This window comes from Delphinus delphis, chromosome 9 (assembly GCF_949987515.2).
Source record: "Delphinus delphis chromosome 9, mDelDel1.2, whole genome shotgun sequence".
NCBI lineage: Eukaryota > Metazoa > Chordata > Mammalia > Artiodactyla > Delphinidae > Delphinus > Delphinus delphis.
In genome coordinates this window covers 10,796,415-10,817,182 of record NC_082691.1, presented here as the reverse complement: position 1 = coordinate 10,817,182, position 20,768 = coordinate 10,796,415, and the positions used below count along the sequence as shown (strand labels likewise).

The 20,768-nt window shown below is 47.4% G+C and overlaps 1 protein-coding gene across 3 annotated transcripts in view; it reads left to right on the top strand.

Moving 5' to 3' along the window:
• The window catches only part of OGDH (oxoglutarate dehydrogenase), a 76,682-nt gene that overhangs the window by 32,086 nt on the left and 23,828 nt on the right, over nt 1–20,768 (top strand). For all 3 annotated transcript variants that reach the window (XM_060020163.1, XM_060020162.2, XM_060020165.1), the window contains 5 exons: nt 12,232–12,347; nt 15,444–15,598; nt 15,738–15,884; nt 16,409–16,499; nt 16,876–17,055. In XM_060020163.1, coding sequence (XP_059876146.1) covers nt 12,232–12,347; nt 15,444–15,598; nt 15,738–15,884; nt 16,409–16,499; nt 16,876–17,055 — 689 coding nt within the window. The remainder of the gene's footprint in view (nt 1–12,231; nt 12,348–15,443; nt 15,599–15,737; nt 15,885–16,408; nt 16,500–16,875; nt 17,056–20,768) is intronic.

Below are 20,768 nucleotides of genomic sequence, written 5' to 3'. Positions count from 1 at the left end.
AACAGCAGGAGAAAGTTGGGCAGCAGCCCCCTCCTGTGCAGGAGAAAAGGTCACTGCATCCCGAGAATTCAAAATAGTGTGACCTAAAAGTCATGATCAATGGGGTTAGTGTAGGAAAGTTAGTCTTAAATTATCTCATCCTTGATGTATGTAGGTCTTTATGAAAACAACTGGTCCAATGTGACTGCTCTATTCAGGGACACTGGACAGTCCCTAGAGCACTTTCCTGCCCACCATCTTATCCGAACCTCAGGGCCTGGGTTCGAGCCAGCTCCCTATGTGGAAGCCCGGCTCTGCCAGGACTAGCTGTGTGCCTCTGTCTCTGTCTCCTCGTCTGTTAGGTTGTTTCAGAATTAAATAAACTCCTGAGAATAGTACCTGGAGCTTACTAAGCTCCATGAAGGTGTGAGCCACTGTGATTGTTAATAATCTTTTGAGATAAGTAGCTGCTGGTTTCTCTGGTAAAGATATATATTTAGAAACCAAGAAATGGAGCAAATAACCCAGAGTGGGTCCCACAGGAGTTGGTACTAGCAAGGACTGGGCTGCACCCTGAGTGACGAGGAGACAGGGTAGCTCCGGGGCAGGGACCTGCCAAAGCAGGGGGTCGGCGTGGCCCACGTGTTGGTCTGGGGTAAGTGAGTGACTGCAGTGGTGTCCTGTGTTGCACAGAAGCCTTCCCCAAGCCTGCGTCCCACTCGTAACACCCCTGAGCTGCCCTTCCTTTCTCCCAGTGGATGCGGCACGATTTCTCCATCCTCTTGTGGGGAAACTGAGGCCCAGGCGGTGATCACCCCTCAGGTATTTGAGCATTGTGCTGTTGCTGGAGCAGCATGAGGGCCAGAGGAACAGCTGCGAGCCTTGGGTGAAGTCAGGAAGCCGTTCCCAAGGGCAGCGCTAGCCAGTGCAGGTCTGCAGGGCGAGCGGGGCTGATGTCCCCTCAAAATTTTTTTAATAAGGTGGAAAATATGAAAAGTTTCCACTGAGTTCTTGCCCTTTTCTGACCAATTCTGAGAAGGTTGGGAAACGCTGGCCTAGGTTCCCTATGCTAACATCCTAGAAATACTCATGGCCCCTGCAGTCACTGGTAGAGAGTGTTAACAGGTAGACAGCCGACTTGGCCGACATGCTCCAGCTGCTGGATGGTCCTAGCATGTCAGGGTCACCGTGAGACACGTGCACACAGAACATACTGTGAATGCAACAGAAATATCATTGAGATGGTGGGGTTATCGATTATTTTGATTAAAATTTAACAATTAATGTTAGAACAGTTTCTCAGGTGTGGGTTATGGTCTAGAATTGTGCGGTGACTGCTTAGGAAAGGGGGGCCTTTTCCCATAATGTGTTATGTTAGGAGCCAGGTTCCAGGTGTCCCCCAGAAGAGCATCTTGATTTATGTCGCATCGGGTGGAGGAGAGTTGAGCTCCAACCTGAGATGCCTGGGCACACATTCCACATTCCTCCCTAGGGAGAGGTGGGAAGTCTCCAGATGGGATCAGGTTTTCTAGCGAGGCCTCTCCTGGTTGGCCCTAAAGAAGGGTCAGCGTGCAGCTTTTGACAGCGAGTCCCTTGGGGTCGGGGTTGTTGCCACCTTAAGTAGAAACAAATCAACTCCAGACAGCCTGTGCGCTCTTCCCCCTCCAGGGTGCAGTCCTGCGCTGGCATGCAGTCCTTGCTTCGCTGGGGTGAGGACGGGGCGTGGGGCAGTCTTGTTTCTGGCCTCAGCAGAGCTGCCCTTGGCTGGGTGGGGACATGGTGAAAGTTCTCATTAGCTCTTGCCCTCCATTTCCTCTCCTCTTCCAAGGGCAGCATTTGAGTTAGATTCCAGCTTAAAAGTGCCATCGTCTGTGGTTTCTGTATAAATTCTATAGTATAACTATTCACAGTGACAAAATGATTGGAATTTACTTAAATGTGAGACTTAAACATAATTAAAGGAGAACTCAAAACAAATTCTGTAAATAGAGAGGAAGGCGTGAAACTTCTATTTACCATTAGTGTTTGCAAATTGTCAGTCTTAGGAAATGAGCTTGAGTTAAATAGTTAAAAGGGCAATTCAAAAGTCCAAATGATGGCAACATTTTAGCTACTTCATGTCCAGCACAGCAGGACATGAAGTCTCCCCACCCTTCTGACCTTCCAGAGCGTTCTTTCTGGTTGAGTTTTGCCCCCTTGATGGCTGGGAAGAATGAGCTAAAAATAGAGTTGAATTTTAATCTGCTTTCATAATTTCAGAACAATAGAGGGCAGTTTACTTAGCATTTATTGGCAGCTGTGTGCAGTGAGTGTGTGGTGCCACCAGACCACTGAGTGAAGAGTTGGGATCAGGTTCCCCAAGTGACTCAGGAGGGCAGGCCAAGCTAAGGTCATTGTGGGTACCTCCCCCTGCAGGGGTGTCCTCCGTCCTGGATGCCCAGGAACTGGCAGACCAAGGCACATCCCTGCTTCTTGCCGGCTATGCTTCACTTAGGAACAACACGGCCAAATCTCAGCCGTTCTCTGTCTCCCCAGCAGAGCATCTTGTGCTCATCAAGAAGTAATTTTTAAAAATGTTTTGAAGTGCTCAGGTGCTGGGAATCCCTTGCGCTTTCTGTAAATGACAACCAGAATATCTGTTCTCTTTCCATTCTCCTTCGGTTTGTGTCTTTTCTTTGTATTTTATTTTAAAAATATCCAAAAAGTGCAGATAAGAATAAAAGCATCCACGTATCCAGTACCCACGGTGAACAAATGTAAACATTTTACCATATTGCCTTTAGATTTTTTTTTTAGTTTTATTTCATTATTTTTTGGCTGCGTTGGGTCTTTGTTGCTGCGTGCGGGCTACTCTTCATCGCGGTGCGCGGGCTTCTCATTGCAGTGGCTTCTCGTTGCAGAGCACAGGCTCTAGGCGCGCGGGCTTCAGTAGTTGTGGCACGTGGGCTCATTAGTTGTGGCTCACGGGCTCTAGAACGCAGGCTCAGTATCGTGGCGCACGGGCTTAGTTGCTCCGCGGCATGTGGGATCTTCCCGGGCCAGGGCTCGAACCCGTGTCCCGTGCATTGGCAGGCAGATTCTTAACCACCGCGCCACCAGGGAAGTCCCTAGATTTTTTTTAACAGATGCACGTTTGCAGTTCCCTTTGAGGCCGGCGGCGGGTGGGGAGGTGGCAGGGGAGGTGGGGAGATAGTCCCACAGGCAACTCTTATGGCTCCTTGGCATGGTCGTATGTCGTGATTATGAGGATTGAAGGAAAAAAATGAAGAGTCTTCATCCTTGCCTTAAGCAAAGCATCCATGCTTTTGTGTAGGACCTGGACGTTCCATTGTCTTGAGAGCCACTGGCTCTGAGGTCTTTGGTAGGTGCTGCCGTCCTCGAGGGTGAGGAGGAGAGCTTTACCCACTCAGAGCAGGCATCTCCGTCCTCTCTGAGTCAGAGCTCTTGCCATCAGCGTCCAAGGATGCATTGGCTGGCCTTCCTCTCTACTCCCAGGGCAGGGAGCAGCCACAGTGCCAGTGACCATGCTCTGACCCCTCAGTCATCAGGCCCACCCTCCCAGGGAACCAGCGTCAGGAGGCATTTTGTGTGTCCAGATCAACATCTTGATTTTCACTAGCGCCAGGCAAGCTTCCAGGTGTGGGGCAGGAGTGTGTACAGCTGTGCACGTGTGTGGCTCTCAGCCTGTGTCCTCAGCAGCTGAGTTCCTCCATCCTGGTTCTACCTTCTCGAGAGGGGAGACCAAGGACCTACCTTCTACTCTTTAGAATCCAGCAGGAGCTTGAGGTTTTGGGTCTATTCTGCTGCCTAGTGCTCCAGTTCTGAGGAATGGGACACAAAAATTAGGCTTTTTCATTTTCTTTTCCCCAGTTTTTTCATCCCAAAGCAGTCTGGACTGGGTGGATTTGACTTCCCAGGAGAGCTCTGTGTCGGCCACTTGTTCAGGATGGGGAAATGAGGAGGCCTCAGCTGCCACCACACGGTGGCTTCTTGGTCTCAGGGAGCGGCCTTTCCCTCCTTCAGATTCACCTTATTCCAGCTGTTCATGAACCGTTTCCATGTTTATCAGACCACATATCCCCCCTCCCTTGTTCTCCTTCAGTGTCTATGTCTGTGTGACAGTGTTTGTGCTACCTGTTCCTGCGGTAATGGTGTAGGGTTTTGGGTGTTTGGGGTTTTTTTAAACTAACTCGCCTGTCTTTTTCCCTCTGCACTCACCCATGCTATCCCACTCTGCCTCTCAGATCTTGCAGTTTTCAAGGAACGACTTCGAATGCTAACAGTAGGAGGTATGAAAATAACGAGCCTTTCACTTTTCTGGAGCTGAGGACTTCGTTTGAGCAGGATGTGCAGCTTTCCCCAGCATGCAATTTGGGGAAAGTTGACACAACTCTGTCGAGTGTTTTGAAGTTTGTTAATTGTCTTGAGATATGTTTTTCCTGTCATATAGCTGTTATCCAACAGGTAGAGCTACTTACCATGTCATATTAGCTTCTGTCCATTTGTGTTCTGAAGAGCATTTTCACCTCCACGTGTCCACCATCGCTTCGCTGGGCTTCCGTCTTTAGCGTAGGCTGTCTCTAGCTCCTGCTGTAGCCAGCGGGGACCTGAGGCCACACTACATTCTGCATGTTGGCACGTCGTTTCCTCCACATCCTGCACTGTGCCTCTGACTGGACTCTGGATTCTTTCAGATTCTGCTTCCTGGGCATTTTTTCCCTTTTGATCTTCCCATGTTTGAAGGACAACTAAAGTACTGATAAAACGTTACTTAATGAAGTAAGGAGTCCTTAATGACCCTTGGTTCTGGGCAGAGCACCTTTGAAGAATCCAGAGTGGGGTGCCGGGGGTCATCTGCCTGCTGTCACTCACCACAGTGGCCAGTCTTCCTTCCATGCCAGGTGTCACTCAGAAGTTCTCTTTTCCTCCATCTTATCATGTCTGTGAGACTCTAGTTTTGATTAAACTTTTCATTTTGAAATAATTGTATGCAGTTATGAAAAATAACAGAGACATTCTCATATGCCTTTCAGCCAGTTCCCTCAGTGGTACCATCTTGTAAACCATAGTACATCACACCAGGATACCGACACTGACAGCAGTCAAGCCACAGAGGTCTACATCACTCCAGCGGTCATTCCTGCTGCCCCTCTGTAGCCACACTTACTCCCCTTCTACCCCACCCCCATGTTTGACCCCTGGCAACCACTGTTCTGTTCTCCATTTCTATAATTTTGTCATTTCAAGAATGTTTTACAAATCACAATATGTAACATTTTGGAATTGGCATTTTTCAGTCAGCATGCTTTTCTAACACTAATTTTTTCCTTCTTAATTGCTGAGTAGCATTCCTTGCCATAGGTGTCCCAGAATTGTTTTAACCATTTACTCACTGAAGGACCTTTGTGTTGTTTCTTCTGTTCTTCGACTAATAGGGTCATTTACAGAGCAAAAGTTTTAAACTCTATAGTCCAGTGTATCAATTTTCCCTTTTATGGATCATGTTTTTGGTATCAAGTTTAAGAACTCTTTTCTTAGCTCTAGATCCTGAAGATTTTCTCCTGTATTTTTCTAAAGGTTTTATAGTTTTGCATTTAACATTTAACTCTGTGATCCATTTTGAGTTCATTTCTGTATAGGATATGAAGTTTAGATCAAGGTTTGTTTATTTTTGGCCTGTGGATGTCAATCACTCCAGCACCATTAACTGAAAAGTTTGTCTTTCTTATCATTGAATTGCTTTTATACACTTTTATCAAAAATCAGTTGGACTTATTCAGTGGGTCTGTTTCTGGGTTCTCTATTCTTTTAATAGGTGTGTCTCTCCACCAGTACCACACTGTCTTGATTACTGTAGCTGCTGAACTTTATTTTCCTTTTCCAGAATTGCCTTGGCTGTTCTAGGGCCTGTCTCTTTCCATGTAAATTTTAGAATAAGCTTGTCTACATTTACAAAAACTCTTGCTGACATTTTGGTAGGAATTGTGTTAAACCTATAGATGAATTTAAGGAGAATTGACATGTTTACTATGTTGCCCTTCAATCCATGAACATAGTATGTCTCACTTATTTAGATCTTTGATTTCTTTCATCAGCTTTTTGTAGTTTTCAGCATACAAATTCTGTATATGTTTTGTTAGATTTACATGTCAGTACTTTCTGTTTTTAAAAAAATTTAGTGTCCCTCTATTCATTACTAATATCTTGAAGTACAATTGATTGTTTTTATGTTGTGTCCTGTGACCTTGCTGAGCTCACTTATTCTAGGACTTTTTTTTTTTTAGTAGATTCTTTAGAATTTTGGGGGTAGACAATCATCTCACTTGAAAATAGGAACAATTATTTCTTCGTTTCCAATCTGTTTGCCTTTTATTTCCTTTTCTTGCCCAATTGCCCTGGTTGGACCTTCCAGTACCATGTTGACTAAGAGGCATAAGAATGAACATCCTTGCTTTGTTCCTGATCAATGGTGGATTACATCGATTGATTTTCAAGTATTGAACCCAACTTACATGTACTGCTGGAATAAACCTCAATTGGTCATGGTATATAATTATTTGTGCATATTGCTACATCTATATATGTATGTATTTGTATCTGTATTCGTAGGGAATATTGGTCTGTAATTTTTTTTTTCTGACTGTCTTTGTCTGCTCTTGGTATCAGGGTAATTCTAGCTTTGTAAAATAAGCTGAGAAGTTTTCTTCCTACTCTAATTCCTGAAAGAGACTGTGTAGAGTTGTTGTTAATTCTTCTTTAAACATCCAGTAGAATTCCCCAGCAAAACCATATGGGTTTGGATTTCTTTTTCAGAAGCTTTTTATTTATGAATTCGATTTCTTTAAAAGTTAGAGCTATTCAGATTATCTCTTTCTTAGTGGGTGGGTAACAGCAGTTTGTGTTGTTCTAGGAATGGTTTGTTTACATCTGAGTTGTCAAGTGTATGTTGTTCATAGTATTCCCTTAGTATCTTTTTGATATCTGCAGGGTCTGTATTGATATCCCCTTTTATTCCTGATACTGGTAATTTGTGTCTTCTCTTTTTCTGTTAGTCCTTTTAGAAGTTTGTCAATGTTACTGATCTTTCCAAAGAACCAGCTGTTGCATTGATTTTTCTGTTTTGCTGTTTTCAATTTCATTGATTTCTGTTCTTATCTTTATTTCCTTACTTCTGCTTTCTTTGTATTGTTTTTTTTTCCTTCTTTTTCTAGGTTCTTGTGATAAGATCTTATAGATTACTGATTAGAGCCTTTTCCTCTTCTCTAATATTTGCATTTACTGCTATAAATTTCCCTGTCAGAACTGCTTTAGCTGTCCTACAAACTTTGACATACTGTATTTTCATTTCCATTCAGTTCAGTGTATTTTCTGATACCCCTTAATATTTCTTCTTTGACTCATGGATTATTTAGAGGGTGTTGTTTAGTTTCCAAGAATTTGGAGATTTTCCTTTTATATTTCTCTTATTGATTTCTAGTTTGATTCCATTGTTGTTGGAGAATGTACTCCATATAATTCCAGTTCTGCTAAATTTTTTTGTTTTTGGCTTCATCTAGCCTTAGTCGCAGCATGCGGGATCTTTTGTTACAGCGCGTGGGCTTCTCCAGTTGCATCGCACTGGCTTCTCTCTAGTTGCGACGCACAGGCTTAGTTGCCCCATGGCATGTGGGATCCTAGTTCCGCGACCAGGGATCGAACCCACATCCCCTGAATTGGAAGGCAGATGCTTAACCACTGGACCACCAGGGAAGTCCCTCAGTTCTGCTAAATTTGTTGAGGTGTTTTTATGGCCCACTATATTGTCTGAATTGACATTTGTTCCATGGACATTTGGAAAGAATGCATACTCTGCTGTTGTTTGGTGAAGTGTTCTATAAATGTCCATTAGATCCTGTCAGTTATAGAGTCTTTCTATATCTTTGGCAACTTTCTATCTCCTTTTTTGTCGATTATTGAGTGAAGGGCTTTGAAGCCTCCAGACGAACTGTGGGTTTGTCTATTTTTCTTTTCAGTCCTCAGTTTTGGTGTTTTTTCTTTCGCATATTTTGCATCTCTGTTGTTTGGTGCACGCACATTTAGAATTGCTATGTCTTCTGGGTGGATTGATCTTTTTATCATACAATGTCCCTCTCTGTCTCTAGTAATTTTCTTTGCTCTAATATATACTTTATCTGATGATAATATAGCTACTCCTGCTTTTGTTGGACATGTTTTACATGACATATCTTCTTCCATCCTTTTACTTTCAGTCTGCCTAAATCACTGTATTTGAAGTCAAGCATATAGTTGAGTCCTGTTTTTTTAATCCACTCCGTCAATCTCTGTCATTTGAGTAGTATATTTAGACCATTTGTATTTAATGTAACTATTGATATGTTAGGGCTTAAATCTACCATTTTATCCTTCATTTTGTTTGGCCCTATTCATTTCTCTGCTTTCTTTTTCCTGACTTCCTCTAGGTTTTTAAACCTATACTTTAAAATTCCATTTTTATTTATATATAGTCTTTTTGATCATCTCTCTTTGTGTTTTTAGTGGTTTTTAGCCTTTTTAGTGGCTGTTTAGGTGTTATATCACTACATAACTTATCACAATCTAATGGTGTCATCATTTTACCAGTTCAAGTGAAGTGTACTTACCTCCCTTTACATCCCTTCCTTCTCTCCATGTAAAATATATAGTTTTCTTAAACATTTCCTCTACATATGTTTAGAACTGCATCAGATAATATTACAAATTTTGCTTCAATCATCAAACATAATTTAGAAGACCCACGAGGAGAAGGAAAGTCTTTTATTTACCTGTATTATTTAGTTCCATGTTCTTTCTTCCTTCCTCCTGTCTGATTCCTTCTGGTATCATTTCCTTTCTGTTTACAACTTCTTTTAGCCATTCATTTAGGATGACAGATTCTCTTAGTTCTCTTCATCTGAAAATGTTTTGATTTCTCCTTCATTCCTATAGGATATTATCACTGTATATAGGATTCTGGGGAAACAGTTCTTTTCTTTCAGCTCTTGGTAAGTGTGGTGCTACTTCCTTCTGGTCTCCATGGCTTCTGTTCAGAAATCCTCTATTATTTTGTCCTCTGTTGTTTTGTCCTCTGTTGAGAAATCCACTGTTATTTGAGTTGTTTTGCCCTCTAGGCAGAGTGTCACTGTATTCTGGCTGCTTTCAAGATTTTTTGTCTTTAAATTCAGAAGTTTAATTGTAACATATTTTGACATGGATTTCCTTGGCTTTATTTTATGAGTTCACTGAGTTTCTTGAGTCTGTGGAGTAAGTCTTTTGCCATATTTGGGAAGTCTTCATCCTCCCACTTTCTCTTCTCCTGGGATTCATCAACACAACTGTGAAATCTTTTGTTACAGCATCACACGTCCCTAGGACTTTCTTCCGTTTTTTTCCCCCCCAATCTGTTTTCTCTGTATTCTTCAGGTTGGTTGATTTCTGTTGTTCTCCCTTTAAGTTCACTGATCCTCTGTCCTCTGATAATGCCATTGAGCCCGTTTACTAAGTTTTAATTTGGGTTATTATATTTTGCAGTTTCAAAATTTCCCATTTGGTGCTTCTTTGTATCTTAATTTTTTGCAGAGACTTTCTGTGTCTTTGCTGAGACTTAATTTTTTTTTTCATGTCTCTCTCACGTTTTAATTGCTCACTGAAATCATTTGATAATGGCTTCTTGAGAATCTTAGATAATTCTAACATCTTAGTGTCTATTGATTATCTTTTCTCGTTCAATCTGACATATTCCTGGTTCTTGTTATAAGTGATTTTTCTTTTTTTTTTTAATATTGAAACCAGGACATTTTGGGTATTATGAGATGGGATCTTGTTGAAATCTTTGTTATAGCAAGGCTCCTCTGAACACTGCTCTGGTAGGGAGGGGCCCACCTAGTTACTCCCCGGTGGAGATGGACATTCTGGGCCCCAAAGTCTCTGTTGACATTAGGGTAGGGGAGTGGGCTAGTGCATTACCTCCCAGAGGGAATGAAAGTTTGGGCTTCTTCTTGGGCCTTCTTTGAAACCTTTGGGTGGGGTCAGAGGTCAGAGTGCACTGCAGCCTGACAAGGGTGTTGATGGGGCTGCAGTGTATTCCGTATGTTTGGGTGGAACAGAGCAGTTACAGTCTAAAAGTTTTCTGTCCTGCGAGACTGCCTTTCTCCTGTCCTTTAAAGAGAGCAGCTTTTGTTGGGGCTTTTTCTGTCTACACCTGTAGAAGTTTCCACATTCTTTGCTCCAAGTCTGGGATATGGGAGCCCAAAAGGAAACCTAGGGACCTCCTTGGCTGGTTGGCTTTTTTCTCCACCCTTTGGCGTCATCTTACATTTGTTTTATACATGATATCTGGGGTTTTTAGTTGCACTTGGTGGGGGAATAGGTAGGCATATGTCTATACTACCTTCCCAGACGTCTGTAGATTTAAGTTGTCAAATGACTGAAGAACTCAGAAGCAAGGCCAGCAGTTTTGAAGTTCAGTAGTAGAGCCCAAGAATGATCAGTTCACGGTGATGGAAATGAAGAATCACACATGTGGTGAGGCCAAGGGCTCTTCATGCTGAAAGGTCACGACAAGCCCACGTTCTCCTCTGGGACACACAGGTCGTTGGTTAACTCCACAATCAAAATGTTCAAACTGTTCCCAACAGAGTGTGCACTCTTTGGATACCCCGGTTCCCTTAGCCCCCACTGCTGAGTGTTCCCATGAGCTAGGAAAAGTGTCCCCCAAATAACTCTGGTTTTCCTCCATAAACACTGAGAGCTGGGCTGTGAAGGGCCAGAGCCATGCTTTATCAGGCCCACGTGATGGCCCATCCTCATTCTTGATAGAATAACAGCAGGAAACGGGTGCATAGCTTAACCAAGCCACTCTACCATCACCACCACCACCCCAAGGTGAAAAAAAGCCAGGTTGCTTTTGTTTTAATAAAACAAAAAAAGGTTGAAAAACATAGAATTTGCTTTTAAAAGTTAAAAAAAAAAAAGTGTCCTAGAGCATTAGATAAATAAAAGCTGTGGTTCCCAAGCCAGCTTGAATAGGATCATCCAGGGATGTTCATGGCCCATCCATGACCAATTGAGTCAAGTCCTGGCATTGGAGCCTGGAAATGTGCATTTTTACAAATCTCCCAAATTCCCTAGAGATTTGGATACACAGCTGTGTTTGCAAGCAACTGCTTGGGTCCCTTACTGGGCCCTCTGTCTTATTTACACTTAATTAGGCCAGGAAATCGGAGACTGTCTGATCTTGCACAGTCAGGTGTTAGAGACTGTTGGGTGCTCGTTTCACATTTCATCCTGGCGTCTGGGATTGTGAACTGCACCTTGCCTCACTCCAGCCAATATCTTGTGGGTGGGAGCCTAACCTATAGTGTCACTGGGCAGTTTTCCTCCAAGTCTCTTCCCCTTTGATAATTATTGCAACATGAAACAAGCGCATAATGCCCTGGAAAGAGCCCCTCCGCTCCATCACGTGTTTGTCAGTTTGAAATATGCTTTCAGATGAGGAGGCACCTTGCACGTGGTGCTCAGCAAATAGCAGTGATGAGTCAGTGACAGTCGGTTCCTTAGCAATTAGTCAGTAAATACGTGTCGGTATTGGACTGGGGAGAGCGATAATCAGATCTGTGACTTACGAGCGCTGTCTGGAGGATGGGTCTTTATGTGCAGTTGGAGGTCTTCCAGGAGATGGCGCCGTCCTTCATCAGAGGTGGCTGTGGAAGCCTCTGCCCTGCTGCCTGGCAGCTCTCCCGCAGGCCACTGGGCTTCTTGGTGACTGTCCCTCACTTCTCAGTCTCCTAGCTTCCACTCACCACATACAAAAGCCATCACCATTAAGACATATATGACCTAGTCTAGTCCAGTTCCTCATTTTCTACTTGAATTCTCTCCTTAACTGTTTTTCATTTGCTTTCTGATTGACTTACCCAGTGCCTTTTCAAACCTAAATCGCTTTGTGTCTGTGGGGCCTTGAAATACATTTTTCTCTAAATTATGAATAATTGGTGCACTGGACTAATATATGCATCATATGAATTTATTCTCCTTTACCTGTGATGCCAGTAATATACTCAGCTTCTGTTTGTTGCTAAACTTTGTGTTTCTGGCTGTAATATAGTATTTATTTTCATACATAACAGAGGTTTTTATGATTTTGTTCTTCTTTTTTCTCTCCCCCGGGGAGTCCCTCCCCCTTTTCCTAAACTGTGGCCCCCGTATGGCTGTGCCCATCTCTCCTCACCCCCGTAGGGTTCTACGGCCTGGACGAGTCTGACCTGGACAAGGTCTTCCACCTGCCCACCACCACGTTCATCGGCGGACAGGAGTCGGCCCTTCCGCTGCGGGAGATCATCCGGCGCCTGGAGGTAAGAAACCACAAGTCGTTTCCAGAAAACTCCAGTGGACTTGCTAAAAACTTGTGTTGGCAGGAGGCCTCCAGACTAGGTTGTTTTTCTCTTGATCCTATATATTTTTTTAATGTAAGGGAAGGGGAATTGTTTTGTTCTGTTTTTTGCTATTTTGTTGATGAAATTCCATGTTTATTTTTACAATCAACCATAACAAAATGTAGACTTTGCTTCCGACTTTAAAAAATGTGTCCTGGGCTTCCCTGGTGGCGCAGTGGTTGAGAGTCCGCCTGCCGATGCAGGGGACACGGGTTCGTGCCCCGGTCCGGGAGGATCCCACATGCCACGGACCGTGAGCCATGGCCACTGGGCCTGCGAGTCCGGAGCCTGTGCTCCGCAATGGGAGAGGCCACAACAGTGAGAGGCCCACGTACCAGAAAAAAAAAAAAAAAAATGTGTCCTAAAGCATTAGGTAAATAAAGGGTGTCATTCCCAAACCAACTTGAATAGGAACGCCTGGGGAGATTCCTGGCCCACCTACGACCAACTGAGTCAGCTCTGGTTTTGGAGCCTGGAAATGTGCATTTTTACAAATCTCCCGGAGATAGGGATACGCAGCTGTGTTTACAAGCGACTGCTCGAGCCCCAGGTTGTACTGATCCAGCATTTGAAAGGGGCAGAGAGCCATGCACGGCTCTCATTTCATCCAGTGCCAGAACCCAGGAGTTGGGCTGTTGTGGACCCTTGGACCTGGACTCCAGGGGTCCCAGCCATAGCACCCCCTGTCCCCAGAGGGCCCCACGTCCAGGGCTCTTCCAAGAGAGCCTACCATTCTGACTTGTCCCAGTTCGGAATACCCCTTCTCGTTGTTTACAGATATTTGTGAACACTCACCCGATGATGGTGGGTTAGGTATGTTTACACGTGACATGTGCGTGCACTGGGCGGCTGTGTGAGCTGACAGAGCTTAAGTATGTTCTTGGTCCTGTGACATAATAATCAACTTGCAGCTCTTTGAATATTTAGAGCGAGTGCAATTTCTTGGCTTCCTAACGTCTCACTAGAGAGAGAAGCTAAGAATCGGCACCTAAAACTCCCTGCCCTTTTCTCCTGGGGATTGAGCCAAGAACAGGAGAAACAAAATATGATCCAGGGGCCCAGTAACTATGTGTCCAAGTTAATAGCTAAATTCATGCTGATAATAATGGAGACATACTGTTTTTGACCTAATAATTTCCTTTGAGCCTTTAATTGTTCAGTAATGGACATACCTGCCCATCAGGCATAAGGAGCACGGGCGTGTTCTCCTGCCTCCATGGGTAAAGGAGGGAGCCCCCTCCCCCTCCCCGCCTCTTCCCTCCCCACTTCCTCCCTCCCCCTCCTCTCCCCCTTTCCCTTCCTTCATTCTCTTCCCCTCCCCTCCCCTCTCCCCTTCCCCTCCCCTCTCTCCCCACCCCTTCCTCTCCTCTCTGCTAGGCTTACAACTCAGACTTGGGTCCCAGGGAAGATGCACCCTTTTTTAAGCTGATGGAGGAAGGTTCAAGGTTCATGTTAACAGACGCTGTGGCTGGGCCATGTTTTCTCAAATGTGTTTGTGTAGAAATACACTTTCTTCTGCGGCTCAGTAGATCAGGGCACTGTCACTGTACAGCTCCGGTGGAAGTGGTGACACGCGCTGGCTCTGAAGTCAGGGAAGGCCGGCCAGCACCCCCCATCCCTGGGCTTCTTGTGCATCCAGTTTAAAAGTTCCCAGTTTATCACATGAGGTGTCCTCAGGGAAATATAGTTTTGGAGTTAATGAAAACACCTTAAACACCAAGGTCTTTCCCAGCTCCATTTCCTCTTTTTGTCCCTAGGCAAGATTTTCCTCCTCTTGGCTAGGATGATAGTGAGCGCGTTGTGGTTGGCCATTATTTTGAGTTCAAGCAAATGTCCCTTTGTTTCATTATCATAGAATTAACATGCAGAGGTGCCCACCCCTGCTCTGGTGTCACATCTGGACCCACCACTGGGATCCCAGGTGCATCCTCACCCTGCACTGTGCCAGCCAGTTTCCATGTCTGTTGTGAAAACCAAAGGGGGTCACAGACAGAACCACCAAGCAGAACCCGGCCCTCTAAGTGCTTGGTCAGCATGGCTGCTGCGAAGATGTTGAAAGGCATCTGTGGGCTCTAAAACTTATTGTCGGGAGTTCCCTGGTGACCTAGTGGTTAGGATTCAGCGGTATCACTACCGTGGCCTGGGTTTGATCCCTGGTCAGGGAACTGAGATCCCACAAGATGTGCAGCGTGGCCAATATATATATATTAATTAATTTTAAAAAATTATTGGCACACCAGGGCATTGCTTTTTAAATTCCTAAAAGCAGTGGTTAAGAATCCTCCTGCCAATGCAGGGGACATGGGTTTGAGCCCTGGTCCGGGAAGATCCCACATGCCGTGGAGCAGCTAAGCCTGTGCACCACAACTACTGAGCCTGCGCTCTAGAGCCCATGAGCCACAACTACTGAGCCCGCGTGCCGCAACTACTGGAGCCCGCGTGCCTAGGGCCCGTGCTCCGCAACAAGAGAAGCCACCACGAGAAGCCCGCACACCGCAACGAAGAGTAGCCCCAGCTTGCCACAACTAGAGAAAGCCCACACACAGCAACAAAGACCCAACGCAGCCATAAATAAATAAATTTTAAAAATAAATAAAAGCCTGCTAACTTAAGTGGCCACTGAGCTGTGATATCCACCGGCAGTACAGGGCCTTTCTTTCTCAGGGTGGTGGGCACAGTCTGACCTTGAGGTCAGAGAACCTGTCTTCCCCAGGAGCTTCCCCATCCCTGGGCTGGTGCTTCTGTCCTCCCACCATGAGGGGAGCATGTCTCGGCTTAGTGGTTCTCACTGTCCCCTCCCTGCCTATTGGGCTCTGTACTCTGTGGAGGAAGTATTTCATGGCCAGGTTCGGAGTGAGAGGAGGTTGTGGGCCCAAACTTGGTGCCCCAGATCACAGCTGGCTCTGTTGCATTTGAAAGGGAGGCCACCTGTTCCTGCCAGCCTTCTGGCTGAGTGGGCAGTCAACACGCCTGGGGGGACATCCCCTTGATCGTGTGTGTGTGCGTGAAAAACAGATGGCGTACTGCCAGCACATTGGGGTGGAGTTCATGTTCATCAATGACCTGGAGCAGTGCCAGTGGATCCGGCAGAAATTCGAGACGCCTGGGATCATGCAGTTCACCAACGAGGAGAAGCGGACCCTGCTGGCCCGGCTAGTGCGCTCCACCAGGTACGGGGCTGCACTGGTCCCGTCAGTGTGGCACAGCCTGTTGACAGGGGTGGGTGGGTTTGGAGCGTGGCCACAGCCCCACGAGAGCAAGGTTGGCCCTGGTGACTTGGCTCTTCAGAGTGGCTTGGTTCCTGTCCAGGTTTGAGGAGTTCCTGCAGCGGAAGTGGTCATCTGAGAAGCGCTTTGGTCTCGAAGGCTGCGAGGTGCTGATTCCTGCCCTCAAGACCATCATTGACAAGTCAAGTGAGAACGGAGTGGACTACGTGATCATGGGGATGCCGCACAGGTACCTGGCTGCCCTTCATGCATCCAGAGCACGGGGTGGGGCACTAGGCAAGCAAAGAGGCTGGCTCGCCTGGAACGCACTTGCACCCCTGTCCTGGGACAGCCATCGCCACAGCATCCCCCTCCCTCAGTAGCCACTGTCACACTCAAGGCCATAGTGGTTTTAGGCAGGCATCTTGGCCTCATGCCCTTGTCGGGATCACCACTGAGGGAGGTTAACCTAGAGGGAAGGCTGCTCGGTGACGTGGAGCGGAGACCTCAGCTTGAGGCGGCAGCGGAGGCTGAGGGTGGAGCGTTCGCCGCAGGCCGGCAGTGTTTCTCCGTTTTCTACCTTTCTTCCTCCCACCTCGTCGTGGCCCTGGGTGCCGGGCAAGCAGAGGCTGAGTGTCCCATCAGCTCTGCTCTCAGCTCCTCTCGGGCTGCAAACCGAGGCACTGCCTGTCCATCGGGGGAGGAAGGGGCTAGAACAGCATTGCCTGCTGCCCGGAACACAGCTCAGGCCCTGCTCGCTCCTCTGTGTACCAGAGGGCGGCTGAACGTGCTTGCAAACGTCATCAGGAAGGAGCTGGAGCAGATTTTCTGTCAGTTCGACTCAAAGCTGGAGGCAGCTGATGAGGTGAGACACCTGATTTCTTTTAGAAACTAGCATAGCTCCGACCCACACCAGACCCTGGTTCCACTTGTTTCTCCGGAAGCACCTGGGCCTGGGATCCTCCATACCACTCACAGAGGAGGTAGCCGGTGGCCGACCTCCCGGAGAAAAGAGAGATCAGAGGCTTGGCAGCCCCCGCAGTCCTCCCCGCTGGGGTTTGGGATGTGTGCCTCTGGTTGAGGGACCTTCTCCCTGTGCCCTAGGTAGAGCCGTTCTGGGGAAAGGCTTTCCATCCTTCCAGGAATGGGGGTTCTGGGAGGAGAAGTAACACAGGACAGGGCTGTCGTGAAGAGTAAGCATCTCCATGCCCAGGATGAAGACTGACTGTTTGTACCTTCAGGGTTCTGGAGACGTGAAGTACCACCTGGGCATGTATCACCGGCGGATCAACCGTGTGACCGACAGGAACATCACCCTGTCACTGGTGGCGAACCCTTCCCACCTGGAGGCTGCCGATCCCGTGGTGATGGGCAAGACTAAAGCTGAGCAGTTTTACTGCGGGGACACCGAGGGAAAGAAGGTAAGGCCACGGGGGCTGGCCAGGGGCAGCCCTGAGGCCACATGGTCCAGGACCGGCTCACAACCTCAGGCACGTCCCAGACCTCATGTTTCTGGAATTTAACAAAATATTCTGAATGGATCTTGAAAGAGTAGCCATAGTATTAATAAATTAATCCGTTACAGATAATGCTTCCTTCCAAGTTGTGATCACCAGAGCTAGGTGGGGAGTAGATTGCTTTCATTGTCACCACACCTGTGGAGAAGCTAGTCTTGTACAGTATCATGGCGGACAAAGAGCCTTTGTCACTGAACAGGAGGAGAGAGTCTTAAGGAAAAGATGTGGGTGAGCCTAAAGGAGGAACTGTAAAACTGACAGATGGGGGGCTTCCCTGGTGGCGCGGTGGTTGAAAGTCCGCCTGCCGATGCAGGGGACACGGGTTCGTGCCCCGGTCCGGGAAGATCGCACATGCCGCGGAGCGGCTGGGCCTGTGAGCCATGGCCGCTGAGTCTGCGCGTCCAGAGCCTGTGCTCCGCAACGGAAGAGGCCACGGCAGTGAGAGGCCCACGTACCGCAAAAAAAAAAAAAAAAAAATACTGATAGATGGAAGGAGAGGTGTTCGAGTTTGTAGCAGGGTGGCACCGTTTAGAGATGGAGAACAGCTCGAGTTCCGGGGGGCCCTGGTACTGGCATTTTCCAGGTGTGTGACACTGAATGTTTAATGTTGGTTGGACAGCCTACTTACGTATAGAAATCCTCAGTGGATTTTAACTGTTTGTCCTTGTTTAACCTCAAAGTAGAAGTCTGTCTGTAACAAATTGTACAGTTCTTATTACTTAATGATAACCTCAAAGCCAAGCAATAAGAAAAATCAAGTTTTTGTAATGTCTGCCTGTGCATTCTGGGGCATGTTCAAAGTCAGCATCACCACCCTACTCTCAAGCATCTCTTGTTCTTCCTAGAAATAGGGTCATATGTGAGGAAGCTAACAGAACATACACAATGTGATGTAAAGCTGCAGGTTCACTGGTAAAGAACTTCAGAAGACGTATATGGGTGTGGAAGGAAGTGGAATGAAAGGCAGACAGATCCTCTCATCGATAGAGTAGGTAGTTGTCATATTTAATTAAAGAAACAGCAGGATTTAGGTAGACGGGAAGAAAAGGACATTCTCTGGCGATGAAAGAAGGACAAGGATGGAGGTGGGGTTGTGCTGTGGGCAGAGCAGGGAGGAGCTGGGCAGGGCAGCCTGGCCCAGGGATGCCCTGGAGAGAGGTCAGACTTTTTAGAGGTGGAACCAAGCATTAGTCTACTAGGTTCTATAATTTAAAACACTGTGAGTCTACTCGTACTGTGTTTGGACGGTTAGAGGGTAACGGGATCCCGACCAGAGGTGGCATTGGGAACAGGAAGTGGTTCCTGCACCACAAAGAGTGTGGCCCACGGGGAGGGTGTCGGGACATGAGAGTTACTTTGCTGAGCTTGGGGGCCTGGATGGTGCCTCAGAAACTCCAAGAGGGTAGAAAGTGGCTTCCTGTGCAGCCCCCGAGACCACCAGTGACACAGTGGCCGGGGACGGATAGGGAGGAAACCAGCATCAGTGACCAGTGCCTCCAGCATTTCCGCTGTCTGTGGCTGGAACCCTTGCCCAGGCATTTGGGGCCAGGGAAGGGAACAGGATTGCAGAAAACTTCGTGACATCCACGTTCATAAATTACAGACGAAAAGCCACTCCAGCATCGCTTGCTTAGAATGCTGGAGACGTCCTGAAAAGGAATGAAAGAACTAGGGAGAAGTGGTGGAGGGTGTCTAACATGCTTCAGATGATCACAGCAATCCATCCTGAGGCCAGGAGAGGCCGATTAGCCCTGTGTGGTCACCAGGCACTTGTCTGAGGGAGTGCCCTGTCCATGGGAGTGCCCTGCCTGGCGTGGACGGCCCATCCCTCCAGGCCCCTGCCCCCGCCCCTCTATCTGAGCCCACCCTTGCCCGTGCTCAGCGGGCGGGTCCAGACCCCACCAGTCCTTCACACCTGCTCTCCTGGCTACGCTTCCCAAACCCTTAGGCAATTATCTGATTTCTGTTAAACCCAGAATCCAGGGAGCTGGAGTGTTTGTTACATAACCTTCAGTGTTTCAGAAAAAAACTATGTAATTTCTATAAATGTGGCCAAGGTTGTTCTATAACCTGGTGCAAGACTGAGCCTGACCCAGCTTGGCTCAGGGCTGATGTGGCCCTTGGGGCATTCATGTGGGAAAGCAGCTCCCTAGCGCCGCGGGTGGCCTGCCACGGACGGAGGCCCGCTCCTACCTGGGTCCAGATCGGGCCGCCAGGGTGTGTGATTTTAGCAAGCAGCGCTGCGCTGAGGAACACAAGGGACCGAGTGCAACCTAGCAAGGGGCACAATACAGCTTCTCCAGAAGATCAAGAGAAACAGCGTGAGGAGAGGGGAGGCTGACCCTGAGGTGCCCGACGGCAGAAGGCCGAGGTTGTACAGAGAAGGCTCTGCAGAGAAACGCGCGTCCTGGCGAGCAGGAAGAGGCACCGTGTCCCCCGGTCGTTTGGGCCCTGGCAAGGCTGCAATCCTCTGAGGAGGTCCCTGCGCAGACCCGACACTTGTGTCCACTTCCACCTGTCCCAGACAGCGTCCCTGTGTCCCTCAGGGCAGGACACATGGGGTTCTGCTAAAAAAAAAAATCTAGATTTTTGTCCCTGAAGAGCACGTGGACCTTCTCTTCCTGGCGCTGCGGACCAGGGAGGTGACAGGAGCTGAGTAAACACAGCAAGAGGGCGTCAAGGAGCAGGGGTGGCAGGGCCGTGGGGCTGTACCAAGCAAACAGGTAATGTGCTGAGGACAGTGGGAACAGTGTCTCACGGGGTAGGAGATGTTTATAAACGCGGAAGGAGGAAGGCCCAGAAAAAGGGTTGGAATTGGAGGCATCACAGTTGTGCAGTGTACAGACTTAGAAATCTCTGTGTGCGTGAACCTGTGCTTCTGGTTTTTGGCTCTGTGCTGGAAGAGCCTAGAAGTGTGATGTTTCTAGTGGTGATGAGCACACAAATACTAGTCTTCAGTGCCGTCCTCCACTGAAGGAACCAGGCTCCTTAGAGAAGTGTCTGATTCCAGGGCTGGGCAGGAACAGTGCAGCAGGGGGCTGAAATCTCTGTTGTGCCAGAAAGCACGGAGGCCCCCACGAGCCATGGGGCCTGTCCAGATGGCACGGGACCCCCACGCCAAGTATGGGGCAGTGTGAGCATCCAAATAACTACAGATACTAGTCAGTTACAGCCAGCTGAATAAAACAGGAATCCGGGAGCACATATTAATACAAATAAATAAAAGTCGAGAAGAGAAAGCTTTTATGGAATGCCAGCGCGTGAGGTAGGAGTGACACCTGGCAGCATCCCGGGGTGCCGCTCAGGCTGCTGGGTGGGTGGAGGTGTGGTAAGGAGCAAGATCTAGAAGTTCTCCTCACTGTTCTCGTTACCGAGGAGAAATGGCAAGTTTAAAGGGAGAAACACAGACTTCCTGGCGGTCCAGTGGTTAAGACTCTGCACTTCCACTGCAGGGGGTGCAGGTTCGATCCCTGGTTGAGGAACTAGGATCCCACATGCTGCGCAGCGTGACCAAAAAAAAAAAAAAAAAAAGGGAGAAACAGACAGCTACCTGTCCATATGATCCAAGTCAACTTCATCCACGTGGGGTAGGCCAGCTCTGGCGTCCCCTGGTACGG